The sequence below is a fragment of the Toxotes jaculatrix genome, chromosome 16 (assembly GCF_017976425.1).
Source record: "Toxotes jaculatrix isolate fToxJac2 chromosome 16, fToxJac2.pri, whole genome shotgun sequence".
Classification (NCBI taxonomy): domain Eukaryota; kingdom Metazoa; phylum Chordata; class Actinopteri; family Toxotidae; genus Toxotes; species Toxotes jaculatrix.
In genome coordinates, this window is record NC_054409.1 from 12,877,012 (window position 1) to 12,903,407 (window position 26,396).

The following is a 26,396-nucleotide window of genomic DNA, read 5'->3' on the forward strand; positions in this document are numbered from 1 at the left end:
CTGTTTTATACAAGCTTTATTTACAATGTCATTTCCAAGTTTTGCAGTGTAGGAAGCACATCAATAGGTCCTCGTCGGACAGATGCTATATGAAATCCATCTACCTAGACATGAGTTTATTTTCTCATTCTCAAATGGCCAGACACTTCGTCTACCACTGTCACATAAAGTATGTACATAGTGTGTTTGTATAAGAGCAATATAAAACTTGGCAAATGGAAGGTTATTTGCTACTTCATTATGTAAAGAAAAGATTTCCAATGAGTAAAAAAATACGGCAAACACTGCACGCATTGTGATAAGATTCTGACCTGTTAACAGCCTCGTGTTGTTTGTTTCATCTCTCTAATACACGTCTGACTGGCCCACAGTGCAGTTAGCAGTCAAGTAACACTAGGAAATACTGGGTACTCAATTTAGCTTAGTGATACACCACATTATGATTGAGTTTTGAACATACCAATCCTAATGTAGTATTTTGTTCTCAAATACAAATAATAAGGAAATATGTTGCATTATAGCTTGAATAGTACATCAAGGTGTTATTCTGTACTTCTCTACTGAGAAGAAATTGGCATTAATAAGGTCTGGAAATGGCCCAAACTGGCTGGCTTTTGACTCTAGTTTCTCTGGTTGTATTACTGCAATTCCTGTGTGATAATCTTTGCCCCACTATCTCATTATTTGCATCAAGGTATTATTAAGAATATACACAAACACATAAGAGCAACAAAATACAGTGGCTGACTTGAGGGTGGATAACAAGGGATAGATAACACAATCTGATTTCTCTTCAGGGAGATATTTAAATAACAAAAAATGCTTCCCTACCATCCCTGATAAAAATTTAAACAGGTAAACCATAAAGTGAATTTGTTCCATTATATACAGATTTCTTACCAAAGCAGTGACTTGTGGAGATGGACGGTTAAAATTATTCAACTTACAGCTCAAACTGTAGATGTTAATGGCAAGTGGTTTACAAAACACACAGGAAAAAAGTATAGATTTAGACAAAGCATGTCACTTCTTACCTTTGCAAATGAATTTATACTTAAAATGTTGCTTGATTACTCACACAAATTTACTTGATGGCCAAATATGAAATCTAATTTCCCCTTGTTTAATCAAGATACTTTCCCAAACATCTGTGCTAACATCATTTTAATGCAGTTACACATGCATCCACAACAGCTAATGAACCCCAAACAAGGCCCCGGTCTTTGTTGCTGTCACTTAAAACACTGTAAAATGATGATGATTTATAGGGTCACAGTAAATTCACTAACAATTCAGTGAATAAAATGCTAAATGTGCTTTTTTTTTTTGTTGTTGATGAGGAAACATTCATTTTCAAACACGAAAAGTTTCTAAGAAACTTCTCTTCCTGAAAGGACTGGAGGTAAATAGAACCTGTTTTCTCCAGTCTACACTGATCTGAGCCGACACTGCATGTTAGTATAACAACATTTGTGTCAGTTTCATTGGATGGAGACAAACACTACACTATTACAAGCTCTCTGCTCCTTTTGTTGCATAAGACAAGTATTTAACAGTATTTTGATGCCGCATGGAAACTTCACATCCATTGTAACAGTATTAGTGGTGATATAATGATACTATAAAAAATGTAACAACACTGCTGTACAAGCAGCAAAAGAATAAATAAGCAATTGAGATAAAAATGCACGGCATGAATTAAACCAAGGTTACACAATATAACAATTATGAGTAAAATAGGTTAAAAACAGAGAAGAAAAAGCCCTCATTAAGCCTACTTAATCTGAACAACACAAGTCAAGAAATTCATCATGAGCATGAGATGTGAGGCCATCTGACATATTTTTTTCTCTTTTGAAATAACAGTAAAACTGGTCTTTAAAAGTCTAAATGTGCCTTTAGACCTATGAAGACCAGAGAGTCTTTTTTATTTAAAATATCACATTTTAAACAAAGGCACGAAATTGGAGCATTCAACCACCTCTCTCATTTAAAATAAATGTATGCATTTATGCCAATAACGTGCATATATCCCCAGGTCCAGGTGTTTATTCTGAGTCTTTCATGAACCTTTTTTCATGAACAAATGATCTGGAAATAACATTTAAAGACAGGTTTTAAATAGAAACCACAAAAAATGTACAGTAAGACTTACCGAAACATAAAATTACTTATGCTATTATTTGTGCCTAATATATCTCATGTCTTTTGCAGTGCGGTTACCATTGCATGATTATGCAGTCACCTTCCTCTATTAACAATTAATGCCAAAACTTTTCTTTTAAAATTGTCGCGACTGTTTTCCCTTTCCACATCTTTTAACTAATCAGCCCTTTCAATCCAGCTAAGTGAATGTATTATACATTAGCCTACATGAGCTAATGTACAGTTTCGTATTCTTATTTCTGGAACAATCTGATATTTTATTTCTATCAAATTAGCATTCATTTTTAACATAAGGTGTATTAAGGTGTGACAAAATGCACTCATTTGCTACTAGACAAATAACACAGACAACATAGTAGTCAGCTGCAATATAGCCAACACCAGAAACACTATATAATGTGTATTAAATGTGCATTTAAAGGAGAAATAATACTACTGCACTGACATTACATCTAAAGGAAAATTGCAAGTAGGCTTAATGGGGGCTTTTATCCTGTATAAAAGCATATCTGTAACAATGTTATTCATTTACAACACTTATTTTGCCATCCTATGCTCCTACTGCAAACTGTTCAAAAGCCTATGGGGCAACTGTGTAATGCCCCATAAGCTCTCCTTTACTTGTTGTACTCACTAATACTTGCGGTAAAAGCACTTCTAAGATGCCACCTGGCAACATGCTGAGGAGAGGCTGGGCAGAACCACTGCAGGAGATACACACTTAGAAGTTAAAAGGGGTTGCCGGCTTCTTTTTTGTTAAACAGGCTATACCTCTCAAATATTTCTCTCTTACTGATGCCAACGGTCCTCCAACCATGTAAATAAAAACAGATACGTGGAAATATGTCATTGAGGTATCCTGAAGCAGCTAGCGAACGTCAAGTCACACACAAGCACTTACAGAAAAGGCCTATGAAATCAATTTGTTGATTATCAAGACTATACTGCGATATTCTGCCCCTGTCCAAGGTGTTTGTAACATAACTGTCGGTTGAATAGTAACAGAATTGATGCGGTGTGGAAGCACAAGCAGGCGTGACCATGAAGAGTAAGTACAGGGATTAGAGGAGAGGAGATGGAGAGACGATAACAAAGAGCAGAGGAACAAAAGGAGTAAGGAGCTGGAAGGGTGGAAAGGCATTTAATTGGGGGAAGAAGGGTGAGGGTTTTCTTTTTTCCAACCGCATCTCTCCTCAGGCTTGTCTGGAGGTTACAATGCATGACACTGCAGAGGGTTGTTAGTGCTCATGCTGCTGCTGGGTGTGCTGGTTATTCGCAGGCTCGAGCCAACGCAAAGTCATGCAAACAGTAGGCAGGCAGGTAGTTCATGCATCGAGTGCCTCAGCCTAGCCCAGCCACACCAGGCTTGGCCAGTTCACTGGTGTGCCAGTCATGCAGTGACATTGCTGTTGAAGGAGGAGAAAGAGAGAGAGAGAGATAACGGTTAGATGACAAGGCTTGTTAGCCTAAACTTCTGGCCCTGGCCTAAACAGATACACAGCAAATTAACAGGGTTGATTTCAGACGTTCATCATGTTAACAAGAGATCGTCCATGATGTGCCTTGAAAACAATGACAATGTAAAGAGAATGGAGCAAAAGACAGGTTAAAGAAAGGATGGGAGCAGCTGCAACAAGTATACATATTCAAGATTCCTTTTTACACCTTAACACCTTTTAACACACTTTGAAAAACCTTTTCTACTATGAAAGAAATCAAATAATTCTAAAATGTTATGGAAAGTAAGTCCTCTTCGGTGTGCCGCACTGAATAAATGCCTTCTCTTTGCTGACTTATTGGCATTAAAGGCGATCTACAAACTAAATCCTGTTTCAGTCCAACAGTCCCAGGATCCAAAACTCAGTAACTACTGCACCTCACAACTGGGTTTTCCTTCAACACATTTCATCCTATGTGAGAAGGAAAGCCTGCAGTGTATCAAGGATAATATTAACCAAAAACTGTGGTACATACATTTAAATTTAACACTATGGCACATGAGGTGTTGTCTGAGACAACCTGGTAAATGCTGGTAAAGCTAAAACCATGCGAACTGATGCACTTCTCGCTTTGTTCGACACTGGCTCATGATGATACATGATAAAAACAGGTAGAGACTATTATGTAGCACACTGATCTCTATACAGTGATGGACTGCATCTTCTGACACAACTTTTTTTTTTTCCTTTGGAAGAAAAATGACCTCTCACACTTATTGCTGCACCGTTACCAGACAACAGTTACCTGTGTTTGTTTTTTTTTTTAGAACATGTAGTCCTGTTAGAAATCACTCAGAGCAGCAAGCAAATGGAACATTTACATATGATGATTATACATCTTCCTATGCCTCAATGTATTTGTTGCTCTGTAACACAATGACAAAGCAAAGGAGCAACTCTCTGAAAATATCTTCATTTGAATAAAACAAGTGAAACATTAACACACGGAACTGAAAGTTGCTGTTAACCTTCTTAAAGCTACATCTTAAAGAGTTAAAACAGATAACGCAGGACAGAACTCCAGTCCAAACACAAGACGAATCTCAAACGCTATCACAGGTAGAGATGTGCGTAAAATACTGCATGAACAGGTAGAGCGGATCCTCTGAACAAAGATGACAATAACTTGTCAAAGATGATGCGAGCCTTCTCAGCCTTGGGGTCCAGATTACCTGTCTAGAAACATTTTGCCACAGAGTATAGGTTGAGGAAGGTCAGTGGTTGAAAGGGAGGAAGAGAGGCTGTTTTGGAGTGATTAGTCAGACCCTATTAAATATGCTGGGGGATGGAAAAGGTAGAAGCCTGGCATCACAGGAGTCAGGGTAAAATATGCTTAGTCAGGCAAAAAAGTGGTGCAAGATTTGGGAAGCCTTGCCTGGCATCTCTACCTCATGGATCTGATCAAGAAGGGAAAAAAAAACAGATAATCAATAGGCAGAATGCAGGAAAACAAGAACTTCCATTAGAAATGAATGGAAATAGTGTGCCTGAAAAAAGGCACATCTACTGTATGTACGTTCAGGGGATTTGCAAGGTAGTTTGTCGCAGTATTTCTCTGCCCTGCAGCCATCTACCTTGCGGTAGCTGGCTGGACGTGGCCTGGATAGGAGCGGCGTGTGCTGGTGGCTTGTCTCTGCCGGGCCAGGAAGGACTGACCAGAACCAGTGTTGGCAAGTCTGTCTTCAGCCGCCTTCTTTTGAAGGGACATACCCTGGGAAAAGATACAGAGGAAGTCTCATTAATGGTCTTAATGATCACTATCAGTGCAAAAACAGTTAAGTAGATGGAGACTGAGTAGCGAGTAGAGTATGAGGCAGGGCTTATGCAGGAGCACAACTGTTCAAACACACAGTAAGAGAGTCACCAGGAAATTAGCTATAATCAGTCCACTAACCTTGATGCATGAGAAGGAAAATTGACTCAAACACAGTATTAGTGCCACTTTAACAACTCATGAGCATTAACAATAGCTATTGATCAAATGTACGACAGAGCAAACGGCTCCTGTTAAGCTTTTAGAACGGTCTCTGCTGCCATCCAGTGGTTAAAATGCATGATGACATCTTATTTTGAGCCAACACAAAAAGAGGTATTTTTTTTAATGTGCATTAGAGAGGCAACTAAAATATTAAAATTCAACACACAAAAAAAATGTGTAATTCCATTTGCATAAGTCCTTCTTACCATATTGTACCAGGCTGACACAATAAGTTTCTCCTCGTAATCTCTCTGGCTCTTTGTCTTGTCCATCTCTTTCTGTTTGGAGGAAAAAGCAAGATTTTTTTTTTTTTAGGCAAAACTTAGTGTTTCATGCAGTTGTTCAAATATTTCCATTGTGTTTTCCCACAGACATTAAAACGCTGTCCCCTCTCCGGTCAGTGATATTCTATGGGTTGCCTTGTTAAGCCTATTGATCTACAAGCTGCTGAGTCCACTCCTTTCTGTACCAGACCATGCAACTCTTCTAATGTTTAATCGATGGCGATTACCTCCAGTGAGTGCAACATCCTCTCTTTCTCCTGCAGCTGGTTCTTCAGGGCCTGGACCTCTGGACCCGAACCCTGGTTCTGCTTGGGGTCCAGGGTCCGGATCACCTGCAGAGGACACATTCAATCACATCACAATCGCACAGTTATCTTGTTAACCTACACCCACAGCAAGAATCACTGGTTACAATACAGAATACAAAAGATATTTCTGTTGATCTTTTATAAATAAAAATATACTCACACTCTTGGCTTTTTCCAGGTACTTCTTATATCTCTCCTCCATCTGTTTCATGTCTTCATCTTTCTTTTTCAAGGCCTCTTCCAGCTCCTCCACTCGTTGGGCTGAGAAGGAACACAAAAGATTTGTTTTTGTCCTTTCCCATGCTCTTTTTTTATGCATTAATTTCTCAATTGTGTAACACATTTAATAGCTGCAGGGTCATTTCTGCACAGCGAAATCACACATTGAACGATTTTAAATTTTAAAAATTACAAGAATGGATAGCCAGAAAGGATGAAGGTCAACAGGCTACAAGTGCACTTCACACATTCCACACTTATCAGGCTCCAAACTCACCGCTGGCATTGTACTTAGGCTCCATTTCATCAATGAAGGTGTTTTTCTTCAATAACTCATTGTTCAATTCCTGTACTTTCTCCCTGATGGAAAGAACAAGCACAAATGTCAAAGAAATTATTGGCTTACTTTTGTTTAATATTTCATGTTCAGAACTCCAGAATTAAATAACAAGGACGCTTGAAATTCTCTTCTAATTAAGTTTTACATTATTGAAACTAAGTAAAACATGGATCTCAGTCTGTAAGAAGATCACTTACATGTGCTCCTCATATTTCTTCTTCAGAATGGAAGACTAAAAATAAAAAAAAGACAAAATCAAAATTACATTACAAATATCTTACATATTGAGAAACAGTGAAACAGAATTCAGTTCCACTCCATAATAAAGTTACGTAGCATATTGGGACAGTATGTACAGCATCACTGTATCATAAATACATGACAAATACTTTTACACAGTTTACAGTACAGCACAGCACCTGTCTGGTCTAGGGTGAAAAAGATTTGACAAACTCTGAAACATTTCCCACGGCATCCAACAGAGGGAAGTACAGAATCAATAATATTTGGAAAAGATTATAATAATGGTATTAAACTACATCAAAGATCTGAAATTTTCACAGAGGGCATCAAGAGAAATAATGTAGACAACAAACCAGTACTGTGGGGGTGAAACCACGATTTTCCAGGGTGGATAATCACAAAGAGTATTCATTTAATTAGAGTGTTGTATTTCTTTTTTTTCCTCCATGTTTTTAAATCCTGTGTCTATATGCAAAACCACTGTTGATGTGGAATCTAAGGTGCTGTGCAAAACAATCCCGAAAGATGAAATCTGTAGAGTAGTGGAAGGAAGACTCCATGCTCAGACCGGCTCTAAACCACAAGGATTTCTACAAGAAGAAAATCTACATGTAGCTTATGACTAAGGACTACTTAAGGATGCTGCTCTGTTTCTAACAGGAAAATACACTATACCTGCAGAATCTTGACAGAGACCCTTATGTGTGTGTAGCAACTCAGTGTAACAAATGCATGAAACGCAGTAAAATGCTCAATACAAGATTAAAACCAAATGATTCTTGATGCAATTCTTGCCATCAAAGTTGAAATTTTATCTACAAGGAATAATACTTTTGGAGTTGGATATCATATTCTCAGGAAATAAAATAACATCTAATACAATATTGCCATTAGTTTCAGGATGTGCAAATTTACTACATTCTGAGTTGCCACACATTTAGATCAAGAGGACAAAAAAAACTGTAGGTCATGAAAAAGCAAAGTCTAGGAGTGAGAACTTGTCTGGAATCACAGATATACTTACTATTGCCTGACAGAGGGAGCATTATTTAAAAAAAAAAAAAAAGCAGGCACACATTTGTAACTAAATGGCAAGAATCACAGAGCTGCCAAATGTGGATGGTTTTACATCCATAGAGTGATCTGTCTTCCCCATCTTTGCACCTGATGTTTGAAACACCACTTCCTTACTTAAATGACTGAAACTGTATTGATAATTTTACTTAAATAAATCCTCCATAATTGCATTGATGCATTAAGGAAATCAGTTTTTGCATTCTCTGCTTATTCTGTTCTTGATTTCATAAACTGGACTGCATCTTGAGTAAAAAGATAGTTTAAGCAAGATAGATCGATCAATAGATAGTTAGAACAATAGACAGATATACTTTATTCATCCCTCAGAGGGAAATTGATAATGCTGTTGATTGAATGTCAAATCTACACAGGCTGGCAGGAAAGGAACCGGACACCCCAATGAAAGAAAAATCTGTTTTTGATTAATTATGTAGTAGAGGCACAATGATTGTGATAAACATGCATGCAAGCTCTCTCTCACACATAAACCTTGTTGGAAGATGCTCCAAACCTCTTCTTCCTAAATACCAGTTGTCCCCTACTAGAAACTGGTTTGGGGGAGACAATGAACAGAGAAGAAGGCAGTGGAAATTTTCCCTTTTGTGTTTCAGCATCACAGACATAAGTTCAATATCTTAATATGAACAAAAATAAATTTAATTTACACACTTAATTCATTCACTGATGCAATCAGGGGCTCTTGACCAAATGTCAAATGTCTAAAACACACACGACTTGTAGCCATTCCAAGAGAACCTAGAATTTTCTAATGCTACAACATAGCAATAATGCAAAAGCACACACACACAAACAGAAATAAAACACCATGGACACAATGGGTGTTAGAAATGGTTAATGTTAGGAAGAGTTAGTAATAACTAACAACAAAAAAGAAATCAAAAGTGATTTTAACTGTTTCTATGCACTGGCCAGAGAAACAATTGCAACAGTGTGTAAAACCGTTAACTCACTTTTCACTTTTGCGAGTTATGGTTTTTATATTTTACAGAAAAAAAGTGAGTACTCAGGAGGAGCAGTGTGCTGCAGTCTTGTGGACCATCTTTATTCACCAGGTGTGGTACCATGGGAATTTGACTTTCTGTGGTTGTTGCCAACATTTCAGCTGGTATCAGGGTTATACACAAACACAACAAAAAACATTTCATTACTTACATCGTCTGCTTTGGAGCCCTGTTCTTGAAGAGTCTTCTGTAGCTCCTCTACCTGACTCTGTTCCTCCATCAAGCGCTGATTGATTAACCTTGATAAAGTTACAAAAGACAAGTCTGACAACACAGCTTTAACATAGCAATGAGCAAACTGGAAGCCATCCAGTGATAGATTAAAAAAAAAAATCTGAGAGGTAGGCTTCTGGCTAAAAGGTCATTGACTGAAGCTCCATACATTTCCCCACAAAGAAAATCTTTGTGGGGAAATATATTGGGAGATTGATCCACATTCCAACACAGGAAAGTGTTGTCTCCCCACAGTCAAAATAGGGCTCTGAAGAAAACGAACAAACCAGGAGATTCCAGGCAGTAAAATATAATCTTTGCTCTGTTTTAAATTAAATTTAAATGAGATATTGAGAACAAATGTAGGTATTTGGAGTCAAATGTTATGAACTATTCAGCCTCCTTTCTTTTGATGTTAATGCTGCTAATTTACATGTTGTTGTGCTCCTTGCCTACCTGTTCTCTGTCTCCAGTTCATTTTTCCTTCTGTTGGCATCCTCGAGTAAACTCTGCAACAGTGCAATCTTCTCATTGTCGGATCCCTCCTGGGCCAGCTTTAGCATCTTGTTCTCATGCTGAAGACGAATCAAATGTTCTCTGTAAAACCACACGAGAGAGTTAATTCCTTGCAAATAACCCTGATACCTGATCACATTTTATTGGAACAAACAACACTGCTTGTTATACACCTGTTCTCAGAGACTCCACAGAATATCTATATCAATACCATGTTCTAAAATCACTTCTGATAGCATGTTATAATGGATAAAGACATGTGTTCTGTATGTACTTCTTAAATCTGTCCCAGGTTACTAATGGCACACAATGCTTGAATGAAACAAGTACATGATGCAGCAATTGTTTCTGTAGTTAGTGTGTTAGCGTTAGCATTGCCTTAAATTCTGCAAAACATACAGACACAAAACTGCTTTAAGCTAAATCTTGTAGTACCTACATACACTGTGATGTGATCATATCTGAGTGAGCGTCAGCCAATGTGAGCATGCGATGGTAATTTAAGTTTGCACTTGGCAAACTTAATTCATTCTGCATAAAACTATTATGCAAACAGAATTATGCAACAGATCTCCTGAATCTGTTCAGTTGCGCCTATAACACTTGCAGCAACAAGACTTTTGCAATACTGCTGTAATACTACAGGAGCTGGAGAGAGAAAAACTGACTTTCTAGAGCTAAAAACAGGTTGGAGACAGCCGGAGTAGCCACTGATGAGGCTATATTATCAGTTCTATTATCCAGTTTGTATTACTGCACTGCTCTGCAGTTTATGCATTTCAGCTCAGCAGCGTGTAGCGTCAGTGTCTTTACAGCAGCAATGTGAAATGCAGTCAGGGCTGCAAAATACAGAGTTTAAAAAGTGTTGAGAACTCATAGCTTTCACTATGTAGTGTTGTTCTCTTCTACAGTAGAAAGGATGTGTGAAAGGGCAGAATGAGTCTTTGTACTCAGTTAAACACTAAAATGGCAGGTGAAAGGACAGATAGAGAGCTTTGTTATAGAGTGGGACAGGGAAGGAGGCATCTGATACTCAGGCAGCCTGGAGGTGAATCACTCAGTCAGTTTTGGATAACAGGTTTAATCTTAGGGATTTGTATGTTTCAGACTCTTCCATCCATCTACTCAACAGATCAGACTGGATATTCTTTTTGATAGCACTGAGCACAGTCTGATTTTTGAGTCTTGTTTTGTTTTGTTTTTTTAATTTAGGGTGTGGCTGCTGACTCCTGTCCAACTGAAGAACTGACTAAATGTTTCAAGACACACTCACAGCTGCTGGCTAGTTGAAGAAGGTTCAGTGCAGCTTATTTGGTAAAAGTATTACATCAACATGGTGGGATTTCTTCTGGTGGAGTTCTGATTCCTACTCAGCAGACTCTAACTGCTTTTCCAGCTGCGTTTCTGGCTGTGTTCAGTTTAGAGGAAAAACTGAGGAGAACAAATTAACTCCAGATGCTGTTTATAAAAGCAACAGGTTGAATTAGCCACACTACTGGACAATGAACTGACAAGCATCAGACAGAAATGAGAATGAACCAGCAAGATACCCAGTTCGCAATTTTGTATTTCACACACTGCCCTTCCCTTTAGATATCTCACATGAAAGATGGCTATTGCAACATCTTACTTTGAACTTCGAACGCTTGCAGGATATGACATCACTTCAGCACACAACCGCTTTTCATTACTTCTAAAGGGTAATGAACAGGCTGGACTGGTTTAACTCAAGTAACATTTTTTTTTTATAAGCAGCTTTTGGAAGATTAGGATTTCAATGTAAATCCACATTTTTCTAGGTTTACAAGTGCTGAAATAAACTCCAGGCACTTTATGCTACCATCAGAAAACCCAGCCCGTCTTGGAGCACAGCAGTCAGGCTGATGTAACTCACACACAACTATTACATAACTCACTACAGAGACAACTCTTTACAGGCCAAACTCTCGTCTGCCTTAAAGTGGCAGAAAGAGGAGGAGGAACAGGCTGCAGCACCACAGACACACTGTACACATACACATGCAAGATCAGCAGCATCAAGAGAGGATCCAACTGCCGGCCCCTGCAGTTGTAAAGCACCTTTCAAATCTTATTCTTCATCTTGACTGATGTGCTTTTGGCTTGCAACACTGGGACCAAAATCTGGGAACCAGGTCTTGAAAAGTACATGTCTTTTGTATGGCAGTATACACTATTTCTAAAATACACAACACAGACGGATTTTATCCCACACACAAACCAAATCTTCTTTTATTTGCTTTTTAAATACTTTACTCTTCATCTGTAAACCATGTTTATGTCCTTTTACCTTACTAACCTATTGCATATAAACACATTAAAACAATATTTGTACTCCATCAAATATTTTAATCACTAAAGCAGAACAAAATGTTGGTTTCAAAAGTCATACCGAATCTCTGGGGTGGTGATCTCAGCAGCCAGCGAATCTGAGCCATCGTTGCTGACCAATGGGAACAGACCTGGGCCAACAGACAGTATTGTTATTTAAGGGTACACCCAACTTGTGTAGGCTTAGACCAAAAGGACTATACTTTAAAACAGATCAAGCTCAGTTACTCAGGTTTAGTCACTCCAGCATTTCTTTACCTGATGTAAGCTGTCCCTCTTGAGCCTGGACACAATGCAGCTCTTCAATAGTCTCCTTCAGCGAGTCTCTCTCCGTCCGCATACGCTAAAGACAGAGAGGACAGTTCTCAATGTACTACCACTCTGGTACATTTACAGAAGAATATGAAGGTTATTTAAAACCTTTGGTCTTACTGTACTAACAAAAGGCTACATTACAAAGTTAGGCACATTTCTCTGATATTAATATATCTGATTCTATCTATAAAATAGGTCAGAGAATATGTACTGTGGTATGTTTTGCCGAGTAATACTGTTGGGTTATTCTTTTATATTTCACCAGTTTATATCACGTCTTTATTAATAAAATAAATAAAACATACATCTTTTTCTTTTTGTAGGGAGTCCACTTTCTCTTTGAGACGTTTGTACTCAAACTCCATCTTGTCAGCCTTTTTCGACTCTTCTGACAGTCTGTTCTGAAGTTCAACCACCTGTGCAGAGAGAGGACAGTTGGATAAGTTGGGTTACATAGACCAGCCAGGGGTAATGTAAATAATGACTTTTTTTCATGAGAAAGTCAGCATGGCTATCGGTTGGGTACCTGTCTCTTGTATGTCTCCAGCTGGCCCTTGGTAGCATTTGCCTTTCGTAGCTCTTCTTCCAAACTGACGTTGGTCTGCATTAACACTGTGTTCTTCTCTTCCATGAGTTTATTCTGAAAAACAGCAGCAGAAATATAAGCTTCATTTGTGCTGTCAAGCTTATGCCTTACACGGACGTAAAACCCAGGGTGAGTAGCAAAAGAACTGATTTAAACTAAATGTAGTTTGTAAGGTGTGAAAAATGTAGTCCAACTCCTCACAATAAAAATATGACATCAGCTCTTTCTGTTGTTTGCGTGTGACTGTGTACCTGTCTCCTGAGCAGTCCCATGTCCTCCAGTTTCTTCTTGTAGTGTTCCACTGTGCCCTCCAGCTTTGACACTTTGTCTGATGAATGCCTAGAAGAAAAAAAAAACAGGCAGTTTCATTTTGTGATGTTATGTTTAGAATGGAAAGGAGCCACAAAGCTTTACTAAAGCTCTGTTTGTGTAGCAACACACCTGTAACAACAGAAATCTGAACTCTGAAAAACAGGACAGTGATTCAACAATGCATTATTTGTCTTTTGTTGTCCCCTGTTCTTTTAGTAATTTTCATTAGGCATTTGATGCAAAACTCTTCAAATAATTTATATCATTAATGACAGTGCCATGGTCATGTTTGTGTATAATTGCAACAAACTTTTAACTTTTGACTTTTAACTTTTGTTAAATCTCATGTCATATTGAACAAAAACATGACTTTATCACCTCTTACACACTGCAATATACTCTGCAAGAAACTCTTCTCTTGTTTCGTGTTTAGTTTAGTGTACTTTACTACATTAGTGTGCTAAGATTTTGCACCCCAACTTACCTGAGGACATCCATTTCATCCTTGAGAGACTGGGCTTCATCAGCCAGTGACACAAGCTCTTCATTCTGTGACTTTACATCTAAAAGTTCTTTTTCAAGCTCCTCACAACGGATCCGGTAATCATCTTTTGCTGCCTCCAACCTGAAATGAATTAGCAACAATAATTAAATCTGCCGATTTGTGACACTGTCATCAGTAAAACCCCGCTCTCATTTTATATGTGACTCCACACCTGAATGTTTCTTCCTGTAGTTGCTCCAGTTGTGTCTGCAGCTGGAGGTGTCTGCGTCCAGCCGGGCTGTTTATATCCTCTATGGAGTCAGACTGGTTGAGTCTCTCCATCAGGACCTGGTTTTCTGCTAACAAACTGCTCTTCTCCTCTTGCAGGGCTGCCACCTGGGGGAGGAGGAGTGGCGAGGAGGAGGACAAAGAATGGAAATACACAGAGAGAAACAAAAAAAGGAGCAGAAAGGACAGAAAGATACATGGAATCAGAAGAATTGGGAGAAGACAGGAATTTGGATTACAGGAAAGGTTAAAAAAAAAAAAAAAAAGGGTTGGCATGGAGGACAGAATGATTAAAGGGAGCCCAAGAAGTATAGAGAGGTACAGATGGGAAGGATGTTCAAAAGATAGGGAGAAGAGAGGCAAAGAAGGGCAAAAAGTTAGTAGGAAATGGAACTGAAACTTTCAAATTGCATCTCTAAAGCTACTTAAATGCACACGTAACATTTTCCTTACATCATTCAGTCCAATAGGTTATAATCACAATCACTGCAGCATCAACTTCAGTAGTAAAGCAAGGACACACCAAACATACAAACCAAGAAGCTCCAACAAGAAGGGCTACATATGGTTTGATGTTGTCTTCTCAGTGTGATAGACAGGGAATCAAACTCCACACAAAGCAAAGCAGAAGCTGGTTGTTTTCACTACCACATATCACCATTTCTAATCTCTGACTGTTATTCAATTTGCCAAGATCCAATCAATAACAATAACTGCACTTTTCTAAGTTTTTGGGGGAGCCACCTTTCTATGAGCCATGACTAGTATAAGCGATATCCACAAATTCTGTGTAGTAACTGTAAGTGAAAGAGATCTTATTTAATTTCTTCTGACTGGCAGAGCACCAGTGTGGCAGTAAACTCTGGACTTTGCTTCTTAAACCTGTAGAATCTTTTTTTTAGGGTTTTTAAATGTACTCACAAGCCCTCACAACATGACCCACTGTGTCTGCTCTTTTTTTTTTTTTTTTTTAACATTCCTATGTGTAAAATGTACTCCATTTAAATGTTGCTAACACTGTTATGTGGAAGCCTTCTGAGGGAACTTGCACCAATGTGAAAATTCCCCCTCAGCAACAAGCTTATATCACATCACACGTGTTCAGGATAAAAAGCAGGAAATGCGGTGGGAATCATATGTTCATCCTCAAAAGCAGAAAACATACTTTTTTTCCTACAGCATTCTGTGTTGACCCTAATTTTTATTAAAATGTTCTTGATGTGCACTGTGGAAATGGGAAAAATCCAAAATGGCATCTCAACAAATAAACAACAGTGTGTAAACTTTTGACATTTATCCAACAGTTCTGCCATGTAATTACTCCTCTCTCTTAGTTCCAAAAAAAAAAAAAAAAAATCAAGCTTTTCCTCTTGCTGCCTACTGTTGCTGTGGGAAAGCATGAAATACAACAGGGTAAAAAAAAAAAAAAAGGCAGGAGGTTATTATCGAAGGGGTGACATCTGACACACCCACACAAAACTGTAGTTGTGGCTGGTGTGTCCCAAGAGGACCATGTGTATACGTGTGCACAAACACTTGTGCACAAACGTGTACAAGCACATGCACACATAATTGGGAGAAGGGGAATCTGGACTCCAAAAGGGATGCTGGTGCAAGCAGACTGAAGAAAAAAATCCAGGGCTATTAGACACACCACACGCCATGGATGGAAGGAAGAGACAGAAAGAAAAGAAAGTTTGGATTTACCCTCTCTTCTAGCTCATTAAACTCTAACCTCAGTCTATCACGCTCCTCTTGGACATGGAGGGCCTTCAAAGCAAGGCACACAGTGTTGAAATAGTCAGGAAATAAGAGGAAACTGATTTAACACAACAGGAGAGCAGGTAACCCTTTAAATTACAGCTCCAGTTTTCTGCAGTAGCTGTGTCATTGGCAGTAAATGAATTTAAAATAATAATAATGTCAATTATAACAAGCCGCTATGAAGATAGATGTATCTTCCACAATTTATAACTTTAACTTTTGTTAAAGTAACAAAAATCAGCATTACATCAATCGGCTAATCAGCTGTTTTTAGACCCTTTAATTACAGTGCAATTGTGCAGAAAAGGGAGCTGCTTTTAAAGTGTAACCCAAAAAAATGGCTGTAAAAGTATTAATACTGATGCAATCAGTTAGACAGTAAAAGATGTCAAAACACTGAAGGAAAAGTAAAAATAAAACACTTAATTGGATGAATGTGGGAAGACTACAGAACTTATACCATGTTTGACTGTACGCTTTGAATACATTCAACCTAACAAACTATTAACTACGTCACTGCAAACTATGCAATTACAGTACAAAAGACAAGCGCTCATTTATCTATCTTTGACCAGTTTAATCTTTTTACATAAAGAGTAACTGTATAAATTTAATTGCTTTGAGAACATGATCATTGTCAAGATTAATGAGAAATGGCTGATACTTAAGAGTTCAAATTATACCGTTGACTACAGCAGCAATCCATATACATAATGGCATTTTTCTAACAATACTGGTATTTGATTAATATGTTTATGACTATGGTCCAACCACCAGGATATTAATTTCAGCTTGTCATAGTAACGAACCACAGTTAATAATGTTCTTTATCTACATGTCTAATTATGCACTCACTTTTTAATAGCATGCAAATGTAATAATGAACTTGTCAGACCCACTGGTGGGTTTATGTCTTTCTGGTTGGGTTATTCAGACATGTGATAAAGTGAATGCAAACTCTGCTATGATGTACAAAACCAGCTTTCAGAGACCTTAAAATATGAGGGATTACAGCTGGGAAATAACTAACCTGCATGTCAAGCTCACGGCACCTCTGGGCAATCTCTTCTTTAGTAGCCAAAGCATCATTCAGCTCCTCGACTGTCTTTTTCAGCTGAGAACAGAAAGAAACCACAAATCAAAAGCCAGAAGATTTCATTCCAGTTAGGATGAGACTACAGAAACACTCACATCTCACAGACATGTTGAATCTGAGGCAATACAAATATAATTACCAAAAAAAAAAAAGCCTGAGCTGTCCTGCTGAAGAAAGCTTTTCAACAGACCCAGCTGTTTAAGGGTCTGTGGCCAAAAAGGAAGTGGATGAAACAGGGGGGAGATCTGGGTCATGTTTTATAGTGAGTGTTTCGTGTGTAATGACACTGGTGTTGAGGTTTCAGGGGAAAATCCAGATACTGGAGGGTATCTATGTGTGATTTTACAGATTCTGGGATGTGATCAATCAATATTGTACCTTAAAAATGATGGATATTTCATCCAGGCTGGTTTCATTACGACACTTTATACTTTATATTTTTGAATTCTAGACAGAATGAAGAAAATGTCAAAAATGTTCATTTTCACGGTGTGAAACTACATATTAAGAAGGTGTTGTCTTTCTGAAATTTGAGATCTTACTGATGCCACTAATAGAAAACAGAACAGCATTAGAAGGCACCCCAGTAAGGTTCAATAAAATCTCCATACCTGTCTGTCTAGATCCACATACGAGTCATTTCCTCCCGTCACTGGAGTCTCTTTACTCATCAGCTACAGAAAAACACAAAAATAGGTTAATGGTTGGAAGAAGCTGACTGTTTGTCAATCCTGCACTCCCACAGGATTACCAGCTGATCCTGCAGATGTGTCACCCGATTCCCACCCGCAACCCTGTTTAATGCTAAAAATCGGTCTGATCAATCCCACTTTATTCTCATTGATCAACTATCATCTGCAACTACGATCTGATCCAGGTCTAAATAACACGACAGTCTAACCTCTTGGATGGCTGTCATGACAACATGCTGCACTGACTCCTCCATCATCATTATGGTCTGGATGTATTCTAGAGAACACAAGAGGAAAAAAAAAAAAGACACAATTATGAATTGGGAAAGAACATTGTTTTCCAATACAAATTTCCATATCACACACACAGACAGACAGACAAACAAACATACAGAATATTGAATATGCACCTTGTTTCTGTTCACAGTTGACAGCACAGCCCAGTATAAGTTGTAGCATCCTCCCAAGCTCTGCTGCATCAGAGTGTTCTCCAATGAGGTTAACGTCTGGTAGTGTGAAGTCATTAATGTGCTGGCCTAAGACCTAGACAGGAGGAAAACATGTTATGTTTTTGAATAATATGTTATATGTAAATTGGATTATAATGGCCTGTATTGTGCTAAAAGTTTTTAAGTGTGTAGTATTACAAAATGAATACTGCAGATTGTTCTTACCTCCTGGTTATAGTCCAGGATGCCTTTCAGAATTTTCTTTAGATTGCTGACCTGGAACACAAGAGTACATATGTAGACATTAACCCAAAATATTAAAAATATCAACACTAGTGATGCCAAGTGAGAATAACAAAAAATGTTTCAACACTGATTGTAAATTTATGTGGAAGCAATTCCAGATAAACCCATATTTCAAAATGTGAACTCTGATCACCTAAGTACTTAGGAACATGCAATACCAACACACCAGTATAATTACTATTTCTGGATAAAGACATTGTTCATTCACCCTTGGATTGGTCTGCTATGTCATTCACTTAAACCAAAAAATGTCTGATCCTCACCTTTAACCTCCAGTTGTCCCCGACCTCTGGCTTGATTCTACTAATCCAAGTGTCACTGAAATACACTACATCTCTAAAAAGAAAATGAGACACACAAAAGGACACTTTGTAGAGAACGGATGAGTACATTTGTGTCCCTGAGCATTGAGGTATATTCTTTTAACATATATTTGAGTTTGTACAGGAGTGTAAAATAACAGAAAGAAATGGTTTTTTTTTATAAAAATGTAACTGATAACAAATATTGCATTTTCTAACACATCAAGGATGAAAACTTACATCTTCTGTAGAGCTTGGGCCATGACGACACCACTCGTCAAGTCTTCTACTGTCTTGCATGGAGCCTCCACTCCAAATGTCTGGATCTGAACAACAAACAGACACACACACACTTACACTGATTTACCAGTTTATTACGTTGGCCTGCAACAGAAGCTGCTCAGAACACTCAACAATCATTTTACATGAAAAGCTGCGACACCCTTTTTTTCAGCACCCTATGCGCACTCACAGTTACACACGTTACACATTACACACGTGGGAGCTGCCCAGTACAACTTAAGTCTTACCCCCTAGCCACTGAGCAGCTCCATTAGAGGAGTTGGGGGTTACATGCTATGTTCAACCGTACCTCAGTGATGGTACAGAGGGAATATTTAAGGCAGCGCTTTAAATATATCAATGTGAGGACGAAAGCAGCACTCACCTACTGTTCCTGCAAATTTCCTTTCAACTTTGCATCATTGCTCAGTTTCTTTTATGTCACCTCAGTCAATAACTTCAAATATTTCCTCTTCCTATTCAACTACCTCACTTGGCATGCCTTTGTTCCCTTTATACCTTTCATATTCTGCTCTACTTCTTTCCCTCTGGGATGAAAGTCTGCTGCCCAGACAGAAGTGAATATTCTTCAGTCTACATGCCAACAGTCCACATGCCAGAAGAGGAGGGGAAACTGAGAGCAGGAATGTTGGATTTCTGACAGGAAGAAAATGATGAGGTTGAAATTCTGCCTACACGTCACTCTGTCCGTCTCACTTTTCATTACATGGCTCAAACACAACATGAACCTTTCAAGCTCTTATTCACAGGTTTGGAATGGAACAAGTATGGAATGCAACAAACAGGAGATTGAACAGATTGGGCAAATACTTCGAGAGACTGTTATCAACTAGGACACAGATGACAGGGACAATGCGTAAAAACTGGCCATCTCTTGAATTCATACTCCGCACAAACAGGGACAAGGATATAACCAGAAAGTTGAGGTGTCCATCCTTATCATAAGAAAATAGGTTTCCACACCAGTTTACCTTGATTATGTAGCCGGTAGATTATTTTTCTCAGTTATTCAATTAGAGTATTCTCAGTTAGAGTGACAACAACAATTTCGTATCCAGTTTGCCCAGTTTGAGAGACAGGGAAGTTGTAGTGGTGGCAGGAGTAGAGGACGAACCTTGAGAGATTGACAAGCGTGAGTTAGAGGGAGAGCAGCAGCATCAACAGTTGAGTTGAAGAAAGAATGGAGGACTGACGCTGAGAGAGGATGGCTGCAACACAGGTTTACACACTACTCGCAGTTAATACTTATTCGTCCTCTAGTGTTGAACTGAGAACAGACTGGACGCTACAGTGAGTGGTATTACGAGGCAGGTCGGGTTTGGGTTAGCTGGTTAGCATGCTACCTTCGGTAGATATCTCTGCAACACAACACACGGAAGCCTTTGACACAACCCTGTCCTGTCGTCTTTGCTCATTTCAGAGCATTTTAAACTAAAATACCTACATACTGCCCCTTTAAATCCCTGATGAAGGATCCTGGATCCACATGAAATTAACTGAGCAGTGAGCTTCAAATCAGTCTCAAGTCTCACTTTAAAATATTCACATATTTTATCAGCTTGTCACTATTTCCAATATAAAACTCATTCAAAGTTCTTATGACTGGGAAGATTTTAATATCGAAAGCAGCTACAAGTGTTGGGTAAGCGAGAATATGCCATTTGACTTGTTGCCATCTAATTCCACGGCTATGGACACTCCATAGCCGTAGATCTGTTACACAATTTTCTGAAAATAAACATGATGCAAGAACGACACCATCTCCAACCACTGCCTTGCACTGATGTGAGCATCTATTCTAAACATAATATACAAATATACAAAAGGGTAAGTGAATTCACTACAGGATTTGGATATAGAACAGCATTTAGTTAAGACACAAAAAAGCAACTTAGAGCACTACATTAACATTTATTAGCAAAGAAAGAGAAGCATACCAATAAACAATGAGACCTTTGACACTGTAGAGGAAGGGACACGCTCCACATGGCATGAGGGCAACATGACACTCATAATTACATGCACGCCATCACTTGACAAATTGGGCTATCTAAATGAATAGGTTTTAGACTGCTGCTTCACTTTATCCAATTAGGGTCAGTCATTTTGGGGATAACCAGCAGGCACGATTCAGCAATTTGGAGATCTTTCTTGGTAGCTGGTTACAATTTCGTCAAGACTTCATTTAAGTGCACTTTTACACCAACTTCTAACCTTGAGTAACATCTGATCTACCTACACTGAGCTATGTAAGCTTCCTAGATTTCCATTGTAAGATTGTATGTATGGCAGCTTTCAAATTACTGCCTTTACTGACTTTCCAAACAGATGACACATTCCTACATCTGATCACTCCCCAAACATCTGTATTATCATTCCTATTCCTGCGAATTTACTTTCTGACTTTTCAGTCAGCCAAGTACCAGTAAGCTAGTTTCTCTGTGTATCAGTCGGGCAGCTCGTAGCAAAAGCCAGCAACTGGTCCAGAGCCAAAACAATACCCCTGATTATATAACACCAATTACCAGTGAGAGGCTGAGAAAACCTCAATTACCCACACAGTGTTCACTCCACAATTTACCAGATCAGATACAAAAGTACTGCCACATTTATAATACAGCACAAGCAAGATTGCACCCCTTTCCTGTGATGCTTTGTTATCTTCTAGAGTGGGTTACATTCTGACCTCCTGTTTCTAGATACTAAAAGAACACAACACAGTAACGGTGAGTGAGATGGCAATGTATTCTAAAATGTATCAGGATGGATAGAGAAGAAACTAAACCTCTGATTTCCAAAATGTGAAACACAGAATTCTACATTACACTGGGTGGGATCATGTAGAAAGACAAATCACTTCTCCCTTGGAGTGGCACTGTGCTAACGGGAACTGAAACAAGACAGACATCACAAACCAAATGATTGCATGCAGACATATTGTTCCAAACTTGGTGATGGCTCTCCACCATGGCAGCATCTGCATCATTTCCGTCTGCAGGAAAGATGTGCAAGGAAAGAAAATACAGGATGAACCAGCCCATCACAAACACACAGACATCCAACAAAGGCTTTGACAGAAAGATGACAGCCAGCCCACAGCTGTCATCTACAGATTGTTGCAAAGCACTTTTGAGGATGAAATGAATCAATGGCCCATGACAAATAATATGCCTCATGCTTGATGTCAGGTCAGAAGTTTGATCAGCACCTATTTGGGTTGAATTGTTGTCTGACTATATTTTGCAGCGCTCTGTAGCGGTACTTACATCCAACTACTGTTTCCAAGTAGCAGCACATTCTCATCGCCACGTGAGCGCCACATGCTCGACTGTGTGTTACAGCAACAGAGCTGTAGCATACATACCACTGGACCACAAAGCCTTTAAACGGGACATGTGCCCATGTGATGTCTCTTGAAAAGCCACAGTGGAGCACTGCAGGTGAGTGGCTTTATGGTGTTTAGGACACTGTGTAAAATACCAGCCGCCACTGAATGAAGCCTGTTTTTGGCTGGCTTCAAAGCGATTAGTGATGGCAAATAAACTGTGCTTTGATAAGTTAATTATTTGTGTAGCACTCGATGCCTTGAAAGCTGATTGCTGATCAGGCCTACCTATGAAGACACTTAATTTGGTAATTAAATTGGCACAAAAAATCAATCTGCCAGAGATTAAATTTGTCACTAACAGCTGATTGTATCACCCAACTAGGGCTGATTTTGAAGATATTTCTAAAATCCATCTACAGTGTGTACAAATCAATATAGGTTATGTGTGTTAAAACTGGATAATTACTGAAACACCTGTCTGTTTACAATTTACTAACTGAATCAAGCTGCTTATTATGATGATTTGGCTACAAGACTGAAAACAATGTCTCTGTGGAAACTAGTGCTAAACTTCTAAGTTGCTGTTCCTGGACTTGAAGGTCAATGGCCATCAGTGTAAAAGAGTTAATAGGGACTATCCAGACTTTGTTGATTTCAGTTGTAATATCAGATCTCTTCACAGATAGCTCTGTGCTAAGCCAGGTCTCCTGAGTCACCAGGATCACCTCACAATCAGCTTACTATGATCATACTAATCGCTGAACCTTGAAGCAATGACCGCAGAGTAAAAGGGGGTCAACAACCACTTCTGCATCTATTAGAATAATATTTTGTGTATTCCCTCCATTATTGCACAAGACTACTTTAAAAAGCTACCCTGTGGTGGTGCTCGTAGCTATTAAGTTTAAAGTTTTCAGTAGCAATAACCATCTTAGCCAGCTGCTGTCACTTTTAGCCCATGGAACGCTATAACATTGGGAATTTTCTTGAATTTCTCATCTATTAGAAAAGAATATGTTCAATTTTGGAAGAAAAAAAAACACACACACACATACAACAACTCAGGCAATTAAATATGTCAAATAAGCCAAAGCAGAAATATGGACACACACACAAGTCACACAGATAGGGCAGACTGAGGTCAAAAAAGGAAATCCACACCTACGGGTTTGTGGAAACAGCTGGGGAAGGAACAGTAACACTGAATGTGCATTTGGTTCCTGATGAAATGGTTTCAGCTACAAAAATATGTCCAACAAAAATAACCAATACACAATACAAGCTATCAACCTAGTTGTTTTGGCAATGAGCAACCTATTGCATCATTTCAATGAGAAGCACTTTTGAGCCAAGTCAGACTGACATGATTCTTTTTATGTGGTGATGCTGTATACTGTATATATCTAGGTGTACTTTATATATCCAGATCATAGCTCTGCTCGGTTGAAATTACTAATTTTCTTGTACAACAAACTATGCTATGTACCACTCTTTTCCAGTGACTCTACAGTGGCATGTCACATTTTGTTTTAACAAAAACTACCACACAAAAAAAGGCTGACAGAGCAATAGGGTTACAGGGTCAAAGGGTTACACTATGTCGGCAGTTTATTAGGTACACCTATCTAAAACAAATTCAGTGTGATACAACAGAACTGCCACAAATTGTACATTCATGATGGTTATAATGTTCAGTTTTATGATAATTTTGAAGGTTGCTGTTAGTTTAGGTGCTGATGAACTGTGCTGCATTACACAGAGAGCAGTTTCTGTAATTTAACCTACCCTTATTGATATAAAAGGGTTGGACAAAATAATAGAAACACCTGTCACTATTATGACATGGTATTTGACTGACAGATTTAATGGTTAAATCTAAAAAGGTATCAGAATCCCATAACAAAAACTACATAACTGTTGGTTCTGCACTGACTTAAAGCAGAAACAGTTGCCTGGATATCTCCACTGCTGTCTGGTAAAAGGTACAGTCTCGAGCATTTTTGTAATAATCAGTCACACTGTGACTGTTGTGACTTCACAGTTAACAGGTATGTCAGGAATGTTTGCCTACCACATCATTATTAAGAACATGAAGAAAAGCAATTCAGGGTTGTCATACATAGGCCAGGCTATGAAAACAAAAGGAGAAGGTAAGAGTAATGTACTGACATACAGGATGCAGGCTGGCTGTAACTGCATCAACTAAATTTACCAAGTTGCTGAATACATTTTGTACCTAAATCCTTATTTGGAAGTAATCTTTTTAGTTTCTTACACAGCTTTCATTTCCAACAAAAAGACACTGTTCAAAAACATTGACTAACTTGAGTTTTTTTCTTTATGATCATGTTCAGCAGACAAGCTCTGAAGGGCCTACTTCTCAGTTTCACAAAAGGGAATCCACAAATTGATTTCAAGTGTGTTACATGACATGTAAGGAAGCACATGACTTTGCAGAAGCAGGGTAGTTTGCCTGTACAGTGCTCCACTATGACCAACATCACACGCATGTTTTCACTGTACACTACCAATGTTCATGGCAGTAGTGTCTACTAGAAACATGTAAGTACCTTTGGCAGTTTCCAACACATTTCAACCAGTCCAGTAATAATTATGTTCAAGATTTGTGATATGAACAGTGAATGTCTGTTTACTTAGCTATCACTTGTACATCAGTAATGATTTTTTTTCTCAGACAAACCATCTCTGCCTCAAATTATATGTTGCATCAAAGCACCAACAGCCATCCCCAAAACATTAGTAAATGATCGATGCCCAGGTAGTACGCCAAACACGTAGTTGATCAATATCGTCCCAGATCTTACCACAAAGCTGCATTTCAACAATGTAAACATGCACCAAATGGTAACACGTGACCCTACAGTCTGATGCCTTTTTTCCTCTTGGTGGTTTAGATCTCTCGTTCTCAGGCTTTGACTAGAAATACTTAGGGTAACGTTATGAAAATCCACGTCCGGCAAGCTACCTTTCTTTTGGACATTTTTGATCAGGAAAAAAAAGGAATGAGGAAGGGAATGCGGACATAATGATACAGTGGACAACAATGACAGGAATTCAGACTCAAAGCACACACCGCGCTGTAACGTTATATTCTAAATCCAGAGGAAAACGCGTTGAACCATAACAAGGCCAGCGTCTGTGCCGTTTGATCCCCCGGTTTACAACAACACGGCAGAACATTAGAAAAGTTGAGCTAGCTAAATACACGGTAGCAGAGAGCAAGGTAGAACCAAAATGACTGGGTAGGCGGTTTACTTGCGGCTAACAAGTAACACATCAGCAGCTAAAGCAGCAAACAGCTGGCCTTGCATACGTAGCCAGCGTGAGCCCGTGTCATTTTCCTCTAGTCCGCTAACGTTACCCCCGTTAGCTCACCGAGCTAGCATTAGCCCTATATGCTAGTTAGCGTCGCCGGCGCCGGAGAGCAGTCTGTCAGTGAAAAGAAACCCCCAAACTTCGTATTCGATCACCTACCCATGTCAAGAGGCTTTCACAGAGTTCCATTCGATCCAAGGACTCCGATGTACTCATCGTTACCTAACGTAGACTGACTTTATGTGGCAAACTGAGCCTTAAGTTAACAGTCGGCTTCATACACTCCCGAGGTCTATTGCTATCCGCTGGCCAATAGCCGGACTCGCTGCTTCGCTACTCCGGCGTCTGCCAGAGGAGGGACGGTTGGGCGGAGTCTACACTGCATTTAAAGGAAAACTCCCACTGTTCCAAAAATAACAAAAAAAGAATTTCCTCTGGGACATAAAGGGTATAGGGTATATTTTAAAGCTAGATGATACAAACTTTGAGCTTCTCTTTGAAGTTGCATATCAAGGGCAGGGAGGAAAAAACATCCCAACAACCCAGTTTGCTGGGGTGGATTAAGCTGCCAGGAAAAATTAGCTATTGGCCCCTACCCTTTCAGTTTTACTATACTTGATT

At 38.9% G+C, this 26,396-nt stretch overlaps 1 protein-coding gene across 3 annotated transcripts; it reads right to left on the reverse strand.

Annotated features, from left to right (window-relative positions):
- hook3 (hook microtubule-tethering protein 3) lies at positions 1–26,078 on the reverse strand. Of its 3 annotated transcripts, none has more exons than XM_041058371.1 (24): positions 25,935–26,078; positions 19,049–19,134; positions 18,770–18,842; positions 18,426–18,476; positions 18,162–18,294; positions 17,961–18,028; positions 17,671–17,733; positions 16,994–17,077; positions 14,144–14,307; positions 13,912–14,052; positions 13,367–13,454; positions 13,056–13,169; positions 12,835–12,945; positions 12,473–12,557; positions 12,276–12,345; positions 9,806–9,946; positions 9,288–9,375; positions 6,992–7,026; positions 6,732–6,814; positions 6,396–6,496; positions 6,155–6,259; positions 5,850–5,921; positions 5,240–5,376; positions 1–3,572 (listed from the first exon to the last, which is right to left on the reverse strand). In XM_041058371.1, exons 1-24 carry the CDS (start codon positions 25,989–25,991, stop codon positions 3,557–3,559), a joined length of 2,166 nt encoding a protein of 721 aa, XP_040914305.1. In that variant the 5' UTR covers positions 25,992–26,078; the 3' UTR covers positions 1–3,556. The 3 variants fall into 3 exon arrangements, with proteins under 3 accessions (XP_040914305.1, XP_040914306.1, XP_040914307.1); XM_041058372.1 differs by having other exon boundaries at positions 1–5,062; XM_041058373.1 differs by lacking the exon at positions 1–3,572 and having other exon boundaries at positions 5,236–5,376.
- Between the last annotated feature and the right edge of the window lie 318 nt (positions 26,079–26,396).